Here is a 15,584-nt window from a genome sequence, read left to right on the forward strand (position 1 = left end):
GGGAACCAGAAACCGAACCTTGTCCCAGCGTTCCTGAGGCTGGATGGAACAGGACCCTCCCCACATCCCATCATATTTATTTTACAAGATTCCAATCCCACGTGCTTAGTACAGTGTTTTGCACACAGTAAGAGCTCAATAAATTCATTCAATCGTATTTATTGAGCGCTTACTGTGCGCAGAGCACTGTACTAAGCGCTTGGGAAGTGCAAGTTGGCGATAAATACAACTGAATGAATGAGTGAATGAATGAATTTTTGGGAACCAGAAACCGAGCCTTATCCCAGCATTCCTGAGGCTGGATGGAACAGGACCCTCCCCACCTCCCACCATATTTATTTTACAAGACTCCAATCCCACGTGCTTAGTACAGTGTTTTGCACACAGTAAGAGCTCAATAAATTCATTCAATCGGATTTCTTGAGTGCTTACTGTGTGCAGAGCACTGTACTAAGCGCTTGGGAAGTGCAAGTTGGCAAAAAATACAACTGAGTGAATGAATGACTCTTCGGGAACCAGAAACTGAGACTTGTTCCTGAGGCTGGATGGAACAGGACCCTCCCCACATCCCACCATATTTATTTTACAAGACTATAATCCCACGTGCTTAGTACAGTGTTTTGCACACAGTAAGAGCTCAATAAATTCATTCAATCGTATTTCTTGAGCGCTTACTGTGTGCAGAGCACTGTACTAAACGCTTGGGAAGTGCAAGTTGGCAATAAATACAACTGAGTGAATGAATGAATCTTAGGGAACCAGAAACCGAGACTCGTCCCAGCGTTCCTGAGGCTGGATGGAACAGCACCTTCCCCACATCCCGCCGTATTTATTTTACAAGACTCCAATCCCACGTGCTTCGTACAGTGTTTTGCACACAGTAAGAGCTCAATAAATTCATTCAATCGTATTTCTTGAGTGCTTACTGTGTGCAGAGCACTGTACTAAGCGCTTGGGAAGTGCAAGTTGGCAATAAATACAACTGAGTGAATGAATGAATCTTCGGGAACCAGAAACCGAGACTTGTCCTAGCGTTCCTGAGGCTGGATGGAACAGGACCCTCCCCACATCCCGCCATATTTATTTTACAAGACTCCAATCCCACGTGCTTAGTACAGTGTTTTGCACTCAGTAAGAGCTCAATAAATTCATTCAATCGTATTTCTTGAGTGCTTACTGTGTGCAGAGCACCGTACTAAGCGCTTGAGAAGTGCAAGTTGGCAATAAATACAACTGAGTGAATGAATGACTCTTAGGGAACCAGAAACGGAGACTTGTTCCTGAGGCTGGATGGAACAGGACCCTCCCCACATCCCGCCGTATTTATTTTACAAGACTCCCATCCCACAACGTCACCTGTGGCCTCTGCCTTCTCTACCCAAGGGCATCATGGACGAAAACCCTAGTTCTGAGTGTGTCCTCCTCCCCTGAGGTCTCAACGCTCTTGCCCCCAAACTGTCCTCAACCGCTGTTCAGCTCTGCTATTAGTCCTGACTCCACTGGCTTCCTATTTCTCCCTCCCTCTCCCTGCTGGCTCAGTGCCCAAGGGTCACGGGTTCGAATCCCGGCTCCACCACCTGTCTGCTGTGTAACTCTGGGCAAGTCACTTAACTTCTCGGAGCCTCAGTTCCCTCATCTGCAAAATGGGGATTAAGATTCTGAGCCCCACGAGGGACAACCTGATCACCTTATATCCTCCCCAGCGCTTAGTACTGTGCTTTGCACATAGTAAGCGCTTAAAAAACGCCATCATTTCAGCGCTTAGAACAGTGCTCTGCACATAGTAAGCGCTTAACAAATGCCATTATTATTATTATTACTACTCCAGTGCAACCAGGAGTCTTTCCTACCACCGGAGCCTCCCCATATCCCTCCCAACAGGTATTCCCAGCCCCGTTCCCGTAGCCTCTTCTATCCCTGTCAGACGGGGCAGGCCGGAGAGCCCTTGTAGACTGTAAGCCCATTGTTGGGTTGGGACTGTCTCTATATGTCGCCGAATTGTACTTTTCAAGCGCTTAGTACAGTGCTCCGCACACAGTAAGCGCTCAATAAAGACGATTGAATGAATGAAGGAATTTGAGAGACGAGAAAGTTCTGCGAGGAGGCCGGAGGCTTTGGAAAGGCGGCGAAGGAGGGAATGCCATGAGGGGAGAAAGGCAAAGTGACAGCACTTCAGATAATGGCAGTAATTACACGGGCTCAGACGATCCCAATCTCCCCGCCGCCACGCTAACCTTTCCTGCTCCCATTAGCATTTCCCCTGAAAACTGTGGCATTTGACAGGGGGGAGTGAAAGCGGATTTGCCTTCTAATCTGGAAAGGCCACGCGCATTTATCTGATTTAATATTTCATAATTGATATTCGATTCTGAGGAAGGGTCGGCGCGCAGAACGTGACCGGCACTCTCGACTGCTTAGGAGCCACACCCACCCTCCTCCCGTTTGCCGGCTAATGATAATAATAATTATGGTATAATAGTAATAATGATGATGGCATTTATTAAGCGCTTACTATGTGCAAAGCACTGTTCTAAAGTGCTGTATAATAATGGCATTCATTAAGCGCTTATTATGTGCAAAGCACTGTTCTAAGCGCTCTATAATAATGGCATTTATTAACCGCTTACTGAGTGCAAAGCACTGTTCTAAGCGCTGTATAATAATGGCATTTATTAAGTGCTTACTATGTGCAAAGCACTGTTCTAAAGCGCTTTGTAATAAAGGCATTTATTAACCGCTTACTAAGTGCAAAGCACTGTTCTAAGCACTGTATAATAATGGCATTTATTAACCACTTACTATGTGCAAAGCACTGTTCTAAACTGCTGTATAATAATGGCATTCATTAAGCGCTTACTATGTTTAAAGCACTGTTCTAAGCGCTGTATAAAAATGGCATTTATTAACCGCTTACTAAGTGCAAAGCACTGTTCTAAGCGCTATATAATAATGGCATTTATTAGTCGCTTACTATGTGCAAAGCACTGTTCTAAGCGCTGTATAATAATGGTATTTATTAACTGCTTACTATGTGCAAAGCACTGTTCTAAGCGCTATATAATAATGGCATTTATTAGTCGCTTACTATGTGCAAAGCACTGTTCTAAGCGCTGTATAATAATGGTATTTATTAACTGCTTACTATGTGCAAAGCACTGTTCTAAAGTGCTGTATAATGGCATTAAGCGCTTACTATGTGCAAAGCACTGTTCTAAAGCGCTGTATAATAATGGCATTTATTAACCGCTTACTGAGTGCAAAGCACTGTTCTAAGCGCTGTATAATAATGGCATTTATTAACCTCTTACTATGTGCAAAGCACTGTTCTAAGCGCTGTATAATAATGGCATTTATTAACTGCTTACTATGTGCCACGCACTGTTCTAAGCGCTGTATAATAATGGCATTTATTAACTGCTTACTATGTGCCACGCACTGTTCTAAACGCTGGGGAGGTTATAAGGGGATCAGGTTGTCCCAAGAGGGCTCACAGTCTTAATCCCCATTTTACAGATGAGGTAACTGAGGCCCAGAAAAGTGAAGTGACTTGCCCAAAGTCACACAGCTGACAATTGGCGGAGCCGAGATTTGAACCCATGATCTCTGACTCCAAAGCCCGGGCTCTTTCCGTTGAGCCACGCTGGGGCTCCATGTTAAGCACTCACTAGGTGCCAGGCACTGTACTAAGGACACAGCCAATCGGGTTAGACCCTGTCTGTGTCCCACCTGGGGCTCCCAGTCCCCATCCCCATTTTACAGATGAGGTAACTGAGGCCCAGTGGAAGTGAAGCGATTTGCCCAAGGTCACAAAGGAGACAAGCGGCGGGGCTGGGATTAGAACCCGTGACCTTCTGACGCCCAAGCTAGCACTCTATTCGGTTTGCCGTGCTGATTTCTCAACCTGATCCAGACTTCCAAATCTGGGAGGGCCGGCCCGCTCCCCCTACCTCACAGCGCTGCCCACCCAAAGTCCTCCCTGTTCTGGGGGGCACGAGAGGGGAGGGCAGACCCCCCGCCAAGCGAGAAGGAAGAAGGTTTGGGATCCAGCCACAGGTAGGGCATCAGAGGATGAGGATGGCACAGACCCCGAGGGATAGCAACGCCACCCTGCTTTCTCAACCTGATCCAGGCTTCCAAATCTGGGAGGGCCGGCCCGCTCCCCCTACCTCACAGCGCTGCCCACCCGAAGTCCTCCCTGTTCCGGGGGGCACGAGAGGGGAGGGCAGAGCCCCCGCCAAGAGAGAAGGAAGAAGGTTTGGGCTCCGGCCATAGGTAGGGCATCAGAGAACGAGGACGGCATGGACCCCAAGGGATAGCAATGCCACCCTGCTTTCCCAACCTGATCCAGGCTTCCAAATCTGGGAGGGCAGGCCCGGCTCCCTCCTACCTCACAGCGCTGCCCACCCGAAGTCTTCCCTGTCTGGGGGGCACGAGAGGGGAGGGCAGAGCCCCCGCCAAGCGAGAAGGAAGAAGGTTTGGGCTCTGGCCACAGGTGGGGCATCAGCGAACGAGGACGGCACGGACCCCGAGGAATAGCAACGCCACCCTGCTTTCCCAACCTGATCCAGGCTTCCAAATCTGGGAGGGCCGGCCCAGCTCCCTCCTACCTCACAGCGCTGACCACCCAAAGTCCTCCCTGTTCTGGGGGGCACGAGAGGGGAGGGCAGACCCCCCGCCAAGCGAGAAGGAAGGAGGTTTGGGCTCCGGCCACAGGTGGGGCATCAGAGGATGAGGATGGCACGGACCCCGAGGGATAGCAACTCCACCCTGCTTTCCCAACCTGATCCAGGCTTCCAAATCTGGGAGGGCAGGCCCGCTCTCCGTACCTCACAGCGCTGCCCACCCGAAGTCCTCCCTGTTCCGGGGGGCACGAGAGGGGAGGGCAGAGCCCCCGCCCTTCCTCCCTTCAAGGCCCTACTGAGAGCTCACCTCCTCCAGGAGGCCTTCCCAGACTGAGCCCCCTCCTTCCTCTCCCCCTCGTCCCCCTCCCCCCATCTCCCCTCCTTCCCTTCCCCACAGCACATGTATATATGTTTGTCCATATTTTTTACTCTATTTTACTTGTACATATCTATTCTATTTTATTTTGTTAGTATGTTTGGTTTTGTTCTCTGTCTCCCCCTTCTAGACTGTGAGCCCACTGTTGGGTAGGGACTGTCTCTATGTCGCCAACTTGTACTTCCCAAGCGCTTAGTACATTGCTCTGCACACAGTAAGCGCTCAATAAATACGATTGATTGAGAAGGAAGAAGGTTTGGGCTCCGGCCTCCGGCATCAGAGAACGAGGACGGCACGGACCCCGAGGGGTAGCAACGCCACCCTGGTGGGACCACCCTTCGCTCCTGGAGATCTCCTGAGGTCGAGGGTGCCCGAGAGACCGTGCCCCCCGCCCAGGGTTAACCCCGCCGGCTGAATCCCGGGGGTGGTGGGGGAAAAAGAGATCCGGCCGGCTGCGGCGATGTAGGAAGCTTTTATTCAAAAGAGTCTTAATTCAACATGGGCGCAGCCTGGGGAGGGGTCCGCCCCCCCCCCCCCCACCCCAAAGCGCCCTGGTATCAAAAGTACAAAGTTTCCAAATAGTTCATATCAAAACCCTGGGGGACGGAGAGCGGCGGGGGGCTCCTCCCGCCCATCGGAAGCCCCTGACCCCCTGAGGACCCCAGCCCCATGGGGCCGGCTTCTGCGGACACCCCCACTCCATGTGGGGGGTGCGGGGGGAAGACAAGGGCGGGGAGCCAAGGCGGCAACTACGACCGACCCTTCCGAACCATCCGTGGGGGGACCCGGGCAGACCAGGGGGGTGGCGGGGGGTCCCTCCCACCTGCCCGCAGGCCAGCTGCTTCTCACCGACCCCGAGCCGGGGGCCGGAGCTGGGCGACGGGAGGGAGTGGGCAGAGGGGAGCAGAGCGGGCTGAGGGGGCCCACCGCGGTGCGGAGCGGTGGTGGTGGCGGCGGGGGGCCAGGAAGAAGCATCCAGCCCATAAATAGGAGATGACAGCGGGTGGCCAACGCGGCCCCGGGACCCCGGGCCGGGCTCCGCTCGCCGGGCCGGACGAGAGCGGGGAGCCACACGCACGCCACGCGGCCAGAGCTTTTATTTCCCGTCAACCTCGGGCGGTTACAGGCCAGCCCGGCCCCTCCACCCCGCCGGGCGTCCGGTCAGACTCGGGGCGGCGGAGAGCGGCCCTCCCGGTCCTGAGTGGCCGGCGGCCGGCTCTGTGCGTCCGGCCCACAGTCCTCCCCGCGAGGCTCCCCGTTCAAGTCCTCGTGTCCGTTCTCGCTCGTCTCCGCGGGGGGCCGCGGGGCCGGCTCTTCCAGCCGCCCCCGTCCGGCCTCCTCCTCTTCCTCCTCGTCCGCCCCCCGCCCCTCCTCCTCCGCTTCTTCCTCCGGCTCTTCCGCCGGGTCTCTCACCTTGTGCACGATGAAGAGGTGTCGGTTGAGGGAGCCGGCCGACGTGTAGCAGAGGCCGCAGAGCGGGCACTGGGCCGCGGAGCCGCCCGTCCGGTGCTGAGGTATGTGGGCCTGGAACTCGGGGCCCGAGTCCGTGGCGAAGCTGCACTTTGCACACTGGAAGAGGGCCTGGAGTCTTTTGGGCGCGGGGCTGGCCTCCCCGTTGGTCGGGCCCGGGCCTTCTCCGCCCACGGCGGCCGGTCTCTTCGGGGCTCTCATCTGCAAGGCAGGGCGGCCTGGTTGGCGACCGGCGGTGGGAGGGAGAAGGGACAGGAGAGACGGGGCCAGGGCTCTGACCTCCCTCGGCCCCCCCGAGTCGCCCTCCGCTCCAGTCCCCTGGAGCGCTTAGTCCAGTGCTCTGCACACAGTAAGCGCTCAATAAATACGACTGAATGAGTGAATGAATGCCCTGCTCAGCTGGCCCACCTGAGCCCCCCACACTCCCCAGCTCGGAGAAGCTCCCAATCCCCGGCAATGTCCCAAAACGGTTGTGCCGAGCTCCCCTGGGATGCAACGCACACGGCCTGGTGGATAGAGCACGGGCTCGAATCCCAGCTCCGCCGCTTGCTTGCTGTGTGACCCTGGGCAAGTCGCTTCACCTCTCTGAACCTCGGTTCCCTCATCTTGCAAAATGGGGCTTCTGAGTGCGAGCCCTGGGTGGGACAGGGACCGTGTCCAACCCAAGGACCTTGTATCTACCCCAGTGTTCAGAACAGCGTTACTAGTAAGTGCTTAACAAATACCATAATTCCATCGCTGGGCACCGAGGAAGTTCAACAGAAGCGGAAGGTACATTCCCAACCTTCAAGGAACTTTTGGTCTCGGGGCAGGTCAGTGGGGAGCACGGGGAGCGCAAGGAAGGGGTGGGCTGTGTACGTGGCCCTCTATTCCTGCCCGCCTCACCCACCCCAACGGTCCGGGCTCAGCTGAGGCGATGGGAGGCCCGGGGGTCCAGCTGCGGGGGTGAAGCCACTCGTCCCCCACATCCACACCTCGCTCACCTCAGGTGTCCAGACAGAGCGGCCGAGAGTTCCCCAGCAGGGCTGGAGAGACTCTAAATCCGGGGTTCCCGCCCCGTTCGCCTTCTGAAGCGTCCCCTACTCCCAAAATGCCCTTGACCAAACCCACGATGAAACAGCTGGCTCACCCCGGCGCTTAGAATGGTGCTTTGCACATAGTAAGCGCTTAATAAACTGTCCCACGTGGGACAATGTGATCACCCTGTATCCGCCCCCAGCGCTTATAACAGTGCCCATAGTAAGCGCTTAACAAATGCCATCATTATTATTATTATTATTAATAAATGCCATCATTATTATTATCTGCCCACAATACTACCCAGACACAAGCACGCGTCCTCGCTCTTCAGGGGTCGGCTGCCCCGGGGGGCTTCTGGGATCCGGAGTCCCGGCCGACGCACGTAGCCATCCGCGCCCCTGCGCCTGCTCAAGGCCACGTCGCCCGCCGGGGTCTGCCCTCCGCGGCCCCGGTGCCTCCCCCCCGGCCCCCCTGCCCACCCATTTTCCCGGCCCAGATGGAGCCGGGCGGCCTCACCTGGGCGGGTTCCCTCTCCGGAGCCGTGGCCTTGGCCGCCTGGCTCCAGTCGGGGCTCTTGATGCCGTGCATAAGGCTGATGTGGCTCTCCAGCAAGGGGAGCTGGGGGAAGGTGGGCCGCTCCTCGGGGCAGTACCTGCAGGGAGACGGCGCCTTCAGGGGAGATCCCGCGGCAGGGGGAGAGGGAAGGGGGCGGGGGACGCTCCTCTGTCAGGCTGGTGGCCCCCGGCCAGAGGAATCATTTAGGAAGGGGATGGGTGGGTGGGAGATCCCGCTTCCTGGGATACGGTCCCGGGGAAGCCAAAGGGGACTGCCTGATCGAAGGGGCGGGTAAACAGAGAGGGTGGTGCCGTCAGCCTCGCCCGTCCGTGGTGTACGGTTCAATAAATATGATTGATGATGATGATGATGATGACGATGGCGGTCACCTTAGACCGGCCTCCCCCGGAGCCGCGGACCCCACCGGGCGCTCACCAGCAGGTGTAGACCTTCTTGGCTGTGTCGTGGTTGTTGCGGACGTGTCTGCGCAGGGTGACGGAGGTGTGGAAGGAGAGCTCGCATTCACGGCACGGGTAACGCTTCAGGACCTGAGTGGAGGAGAGCGGCGGGGCCGGCGTCAGAGCCCGGGGGGATGGGGAGGGGGCTGGGGCAGAGTCCGAGGAGACCGGGCCCGGGGGCTCACTCGGAGGAGATGGAGTCGGGAAGCGGCGTGGCTCGGCGGAAAGAGCCCGGGCTTTGGAGTCAAGAGGTCAGGGGTTCAAATCCCGGCTCTGCCAACTGTCAGCTGTGCGACTTTGGGCAAGTCACTTCACTTCTCTGGGCCTCAGTTACCTTAGCTGTAAAACGGGGAATAATAATAATAATAACGATGGCATTTATTAAGCGCTTACTATGTGCAAAGTACTGTTCTAAGCGCTGGGGAGGTTACAAGGTGATCAGATTGGCCCATGGGGGGCTCACAGTCTTAATCCCCATTTTACAGATGAGGTAACTGAGGCACAGAGAAGTGAAGTGACTTGCCCAAAGTCACACAGCTGACAATTGGCGGAGGTGGCATTTGAACCCATGACCTCTGACTCCAAAGCCCGTGCTCTTTTCCATTGAGCCACGCAGCCCCCCATGGGACAACCTGATCCCCTTGTAACCTCCCTGGCGCTTAGAACAGTGCTTTGCACGTAGTAAGCGCTTAATAAATGCCATCATCATCATCATCATCATCATCGGGGGAGATTCCGGGGACACTGGGCGGGGGCAGGGACGGACTCTGGGGAGATGGGGCAGCATCAGAACCTCCGCCCAGGACAGGGTCTCCTCGGGACCTCACGGAGGCAGGAGCCGATCCTCTCCGGGATGGCGCAAAACCCGTCCACGTGGGGCCCAGTTGCCGTGCACGACCCTGCACGTTAGCTCCTTGTGGGCCGGGACCGTGTCTACCGACTCTACACGTACCGTACTCTCCCAAGCGCTCGGGACGGGGCTCTACGCACTAGACCTAGACTAGGTAGGGTAGGGACCGTCTCTATATGTTGCCCACTTGGACTTCCCAAGCGCTTAGTCCAGTGCTCCGCACCCAGTAAGCGCTCAATAAATATGACTGATCGATTGATTGTTGGGTAGGGACCGCCTCTCTATGTTGCCAACTTGGACTTCCCAAGCGTTTAGTCCAGTGTTCCGCACCCAGTAAGCGCTCAATAAATACGACTGATTGATTGATTGTTGGGTAGGGACCGCCTCTCTATGTTGCCAACTTGGACTTCCCAAGCGTTTAGTCCAGTGCTCCGCACACAGAAAGCGCTCAATAAATACGATTGATTGATTGATTGTTGGGTAGGGACCGCCTCTCTATGTTGCCAACTTGGACTTCCCAAGCGCTTAGTCCAGTGCTCCGCACCCAGTAAGCGCTCAATCAATACGCCTGATTGATTGATTAGACCGCTGTTGGGTAGGGACCGTCTCCGTATGTTGCCGATCCAAGCGCTTAGTACAGTGCCCTGCACACAGGAAGCGCTCAAGAAACACGACCGAGTGAATCAATCAATCAATCGTATTTATTGAGCGCTTACTATGTGCAGAGCACTGGACTAAGCGCTTGGGAAGTACAAATTGGCAACACATAGAGACAGTCCCTACCCAACAGTGGGCTCACAGTCTAAAAGGGGGAGACAGAGAACAGAACCAAACATACCAACAAAATTAAATAAATAGGATAGAAATGTACAAGTAAAATAAATAAATAAATAAATAGAGTAATAAATATGTACAACCATATATACATATATACCGGTGCTGTGGGGAAGGGAAGGAGGTAAGATGGGGGGATGGAATGAATGAAAGTAATCGCTCGGACGCCGCTGACCGGCTCTGGGTCTCCCCGCTCGGTGTGTGCGGAGGGGGTTAGGGGGCATCCCCGGTGGGTCCCCGTCCTCACCCGGCCGTGGCTCTTCTTCACGTGGGACACATAGCTCTCCCGGTCGGAGAGCCACTCCCGGCACTCCCGGCAGGTCCAGCCCACGCTCTTCCGCCGGGGCCGGGCCTCTGCCCGGTGCCGGGCTTCGGCGCCCCGCTCGGCGGGCCCGTCCTGCCGGGCGGGGCCGGCGGCGGGCGGCTCCTTGGGGCCGGAGGGCGTCTCGGCCGCCGACTGGAGGCCCGACAGCTCGTCCACGTTGCGCGGGACGCCGTGCACGCTCTGGGGGGGACGGAGGGAGGGAGGGGAGGTCAGGGGCCGCCCGGGGGGCCCTGCCCACCGCGCCCCGGGCCCCCCGGCCGCGGCACCCACCTTGACGTGCTGCATGAGCAGCTGCTTCTGCAGGTAGACCAGCTGGCACTCGGGGCACTTGAAGACGCCCACCAGCAGCTTGTTCGGGTTCTGGTAGAAGTGCTGCTGTACCAGTTTCTTCTTGTTGAAGACGGTCTCGCAGGAGCACTTGTAGATCAGCCTGAGGACAACCAGAGGCTGAAAGAGGGGCCCGGGGGCCGGCGGTGGGGAGAGATTGCCGGGCGGAGGAGGCGCGGGACCAAGGTTCTGCTGTCAAGCGCTTAGTAATAATAATAATAATAATAATAATAATAATAATAATGGCATTTATTAAGCGCTTACTATGTGCAAAGCACTGTTCTAAGCGCTGGAGAGGTTACAAGGTGATCAGGTTGTCCCCCCGGGGGCTCACAGTCTTAATCCCCATTTTCCAGATGAGGTCACTGAGGCACAGAGAAGTGAAGTGACTTGCCCGAAGTCACACAGCTGACAACGGGCGGAGCCGGGATTTGAACCCACGACCTCTGACTCCAAAGCCCAGGCTCTTTCCGCTGAGCCACGCTGCTTCTCTAATAATAGACTGCGAGCCCGCTGTTGGGTAGGGACCGCCTCTATATGTTGCCAACTTGGACTTCCCAAGCGCTTAGTACAGTGCTCTGCACCCAGTAAGCGCTCAATAAATACGACTGAATGAAGAATAATAATGATGGCATTTACTAAGCGCTTACCATGTGCAAAGCACTGTTCTATGTGCTGGGGAAGTCCCCCCATCTTACCTCCTTCCCTTCTCCACAGCACCTGTATATATGTATATTTGTTTGTATATATTTATTATTCTATTTATCTTACTTGTACATATCTATTCTATTTATTTCATTTTGTTAGTATGTTTGGTTTTGTTCTCTGTCTCCCCCTTCTAGACTGTGAGCCCGCTGTTGGGTAGGGACCGTCTCTATGTGTTGCCGACTTGTACTTCCCAAGCGCTTAGTACAGTGCTCTGCACACAATAAGCGCTCAATAAATACGATTGATTGATTGATTGATTGATTGGGGAAGTTACAAGGTGATCGGGTTGTCCCATGGGGGGCTCACAGTCTTAATCCCCATTTTACAGATGAGGCAACTGAGGCATGGAGAAGTGGCTACACAGTAAGCGCTCAATTAATAAGACCGAATGAACTCTGCACCTGCTACACACCGAGCACTGGGGTTGATACCAGGGACTCGGCTCGAACACAGTCCCCATCCCCTTGGGGGCTCAGAGTCTAAGATGGAGGAGGGAGAGAGGGTACCTGTTTCCCATTTCCCGGATGTGGAAACTGAGGCCCAGGGAGACTAAGCAGGGGGCGGGGGCAGAGTTGAGATAATAATAATAATAAATAATAATGTTGGCATCTGTTAAGCACTTACTATGTGCAAAGCACTGTTCTAAGCGCTGGGGGGGGATACAAGGTGATCAGGTTGTCCCATGTGGGGCTCACCGTCTTAATCCCCATTTTACAGATGAGGTAACTTCTACAGATGAGGTAACTTCTACTTCCACTGCTGGGTAGGGACCGTCTCTATATGTTGCCAACTTGGACTTCCCAAGTGCTTAGTACAGTGCTCTGCACACAGTAAGCACTCAATAAATACGATTGAATGAATGAATGAATGAACTGAGGCTCAGAGAATCATAGTAATAATAATAATGGCATTTATTAAGTGTTTACTATGTGCAAAGCACTGTTCTAAGCGCCGGAGATAAGTGACTTGCCCAAGGTCACACAGCAGACATGTGGCTGTGAGCCCACTGTTGGGTAGGGACTGTCTCTATATGTTGCCAATTTGTACTTCCCAAGCGCTTAGTACAGTGCTCTGCACACAGTAAGTGCTCAATAAATACGATTGATGATGATGATGATGATGGCGGAGCCGGGATTCAAACCCATGACCTCTGACTCCAAAGCCCGGGCTCCTTCCACCGAGCCACGCTGCTTTAATAACTGCAGTGTTTGTTAACCGCTTATTATGTGCCAGGCACCATACGAAGTGCTGGGTGAGATTCAGACTAATCAGGTTGGGCACGGTCCCTGCCCCACGTTGGCCTGATTGGTTGTAATCCCCATTTCACAGGTGAGGGAAGTGAGGCCCGGGGAAGTTAAGTGACTTTCCCAAGGTCACAGGGCAGACAAGTGGCAGGGCAGGAACTAGAACCCAGGTCCTTCTCACTCCCAGCTCTGCGCTCTCTCCATCAGGCCACGCTGCTTCTCCAACGCCGGTCTCATGACGGCCGGTTACCGCTAGACCCCCCCTGCCTGTCCCGGACCCGTTACCGCTAGACCCCCCCCGCCTCCCCCGGACCCTCCTCGGGGCCCTCCCGCCCCCGCCCCCCCGGGGGTGGCACCTACTGAGAGGCCTTGTGCGGCTGGCTGGGGTGCTGGCTGGCGCTGTGGGCGGCCGTGCTGCTGGCGGACTTGAAGGCCATGGGGCAGAACGCGCACTTGTGGAAGACCTGACAGTGTCGCTCGTGGATGTGCCCCTTCAGCAGGGCGAGGGACGTGAAGACGGAGCCACAGTGGATGCACCTGGCGGGGAGGGTGGGACCGGTGAGTAGAGCCCACACCGTATCCCATCCCCGGGGGGATCGCCTTTCGGGGGCCCAACTTTCCCCCCCAGCAGGGCAGCTGGGTCTGGCAGCCCAGCACCTCCTCTCTCACTATCTCCGCTCGGCGGGGCGGCGGCTTCAGGAGGCTCCACCGCCATAAATCCACCAGTCCCAGCCAGAAACCAAATTCCTGGGATTCCGGGCCCTCCGGAGGGGCCGGGCTAGGGGGGCCCGGCGACGACGGCCTGTCCCTCATTCCCGGGCTCGGTCAACCGTCCACCGGCACAAATTCTCCGAAGGTCCCTGGGGCCGTCGTCCACCATCCCCACTCCACCTCCAGGCTGCCGGGGGCTCAGCCCCCTGCCCAATTCACTACTCCAGAGGCCCCTTCTCTCCCAACCTGCCGCTCAGCTCAGTGAACAAAGAGAAGGACGGGAAGGGAGGGCGGCCGGTCCCGAGAGGGGCCTACGCTCTCGGGAAGCGGTCCCTGAGGCGGATGGTCTGTGGCGGGGGACGAGCACAGGTCTACGCTCTGGGAGCGGCGGTCCCTGAGGAGATGGGGAATGGGAAGAGATCTACGCTACGAGAGCGGTCCCGATGGCCTCCACCCTCCCTGCCTTTCTCGGCAGGGAAAGGCCCTGGACCACCACAGGAGGGGAGAGACAGCAGGGAGGGAGATGGAAGGGGAAGGGGGAGGGACCCTGAGTCTGGCTTCTCCGTCCCGGGGGCCCCCACCCCTCCCCAGCCGAGCCAGTCTTTCCCAGACCACTGGACTGACACCACCCTTCCTGGACAGGAACCTCCCGGGAGCCTCCCTCACCTGCCAAGGGTCCCTCCCACTCCATGAGACGGACCCGAAATGAGTTTCCCTGTCTGGCCCGGGCTCCTCGTGCCCCTCCGATCCTGGGGCCCGATCCTTTCCCGCCCCAACGCAACGCCCGGAGGCTGGGGGCGGAGAGGGAGCGTGCCTGGGAGCGCTCACCTGAAGCCCACTTTGCGGGCATAGTGCAGACAGTTCTCCTTGACGTGGGTCTGGAAGTAAGCGGAGCGGCACAGCACCCCGCACTCGGGGCAGCAGTAGGGGGACTTGTGGGTGTGGATCCGCTGGTGGGCGCAGAAGCTGCAGCGGTTGGGCAGCATCATCTGGCACACCTGGCACGTCTGGGGAGAAGGAGGGCGCGGCCGAAGGCGCCCAAGACCTCAGGCACCGCAGACCGGTACCAGTTTGGGCTGGGGCCCTGGGTCGGGACCAACCGCCAGCCCGCCGGTTATGCCCCCCTCCACCCTGGTTCCCCCCTCGGCTCTGACTCCTCCTCGCCCTCCCTTCCCGTCGCCGCCATGGGGCCCAAGCAGAACCTCGGAGACCCCTCCCGGGGATTCCCTACGGTCTTGGTCCCCTTGGCCCGGGGAGTCGAGTTCCCAGAGCCACCGCGCCAGTCCGTAGGATCCTGCGCAAACCCCCAACACCAGAAGCTCCCCTAGATCAAGGGGCGACAGAATGCAGTTGACGCTGCCCCCGTACGTGGGCACCTCCCCACCATACCCAACCCCACGGGCCCGGAAACCGCAGGGCCCACCAGGGCACGGCAGACATCCTGCCTGCCTGCGGCGGGGGGTCGGGGGGCAACAGGGTCCGTTGTTCCTGCAGCCCAGATTGTGGGAAGGGTCTTTATCCCCCTCTGCCTGGTCTGCTCAGCCTTCTCCCGTGTTTTGAGGCCTGCCGGAAGGCGGGACAGGCGGGGTGGGGGACTCCAGGAAACTGGGACGGGCCCAGGGGACTTCCCAAGTGGCCTGGTACCGGGCTGTGCCGTCTCAGGGCCCCAGGCGAGGGAGGTGGGGACTGGGAGGCCCTTCCACAGGCCAAAGGGCAGGTCAGTAGCTGTCCTGGAGGGGCCCAGGCTTCCCTGCCCTTCCCCGTGCCGTGAGGCAGGGGCCCCGTGGGCAGCGGGAAACGTGGAAGGGGAAGAGTCCAAGAGAGAAGCTGGAGCTCGCGTTTCCCGGGCCCGCCCTCCCCTTCTTCCAGAAACCGGGCAAGGAGAGCCGGGCGGCTGCCAGGGCTCGGCCTGAGCTGCCTCTGCCCCGGGACCCTGGGCCGCATGGGCCCCCCGTGCCAGGCCCGGCCCCTTCCCTGAGACAAAGTCTGCCGCCTGGGGCGACGCGCGGGTTGTGCCAGGGAGGGGAGGGGGCCCGACTGGCAAGGACGGACGGGGAGGCCGGGGGCAGGCGGAGGACCCAGAG

General features: G+C 57.2%; 1 protein-coding gene across 2 annotated transcripts in view; it reads right to left on the reverse strand.

The window, feature by feature from the left end:
- Window positions 1-5,554: 5,554 nt before the first annotated feature.
- ZNF592 (zinc finger protein 592) overlaps window positions 5,555-15,584 on the reverse strand; it is a 44,957-nt gene continuing 34,927 nt past the window's right edge. For both annotated transcript variants that reach the window (XM_038750012.1, XM_038750011.1), the window contains 7 exons: window positions 14,329-14,507; window positions 13,150-13,326; window positions 10,781-10,940; window positions 10,433-10,690; window positions 8,479-8,591; window positions 8,005-8,140; window positions 5,555-6,669 (listed from right to left, as the gene is read on the reverse strand). In XM_038750012.1, coding sequence (XP_038605940.1) covers window positions 6,160-6,669; window positions 8,005-8,140; window positions 8,479-8,591; window positions 10,433-10,690; window positions 10,781-10,940; window positions 13,150-13,326; window positions 14,329-14,507 — 1,533 coding nt within the window. In that variant the 3' untranslated portion in view covers window positions 5,555-6,159. The remainder of the gene's footprint in view (window positions 6,670-8,004; window positions 8,141-8,478; window positions 8,592-10,432; window positions 10,691-10,780; window positions 10,941-13,149; window positions 13,327-14,328; window positions 14,508-15,584) is intronic.

This window comes from Tachyglossus aculeatus, chromosome 8, assembly GCF_015852505.1.
Source record: "Tachyglossus aculeatus isolate mTacAcu1 chromosome 8, mTacAcu1.pri, whole genome shotgun sequence".
NCBI classification, from domain to species: Eukaryota; Metazoa; Chordata; class Mammalia; order Monotremata; family Tachyglossidae; genus Tachyglossus; species Tachyglossus aculeatus.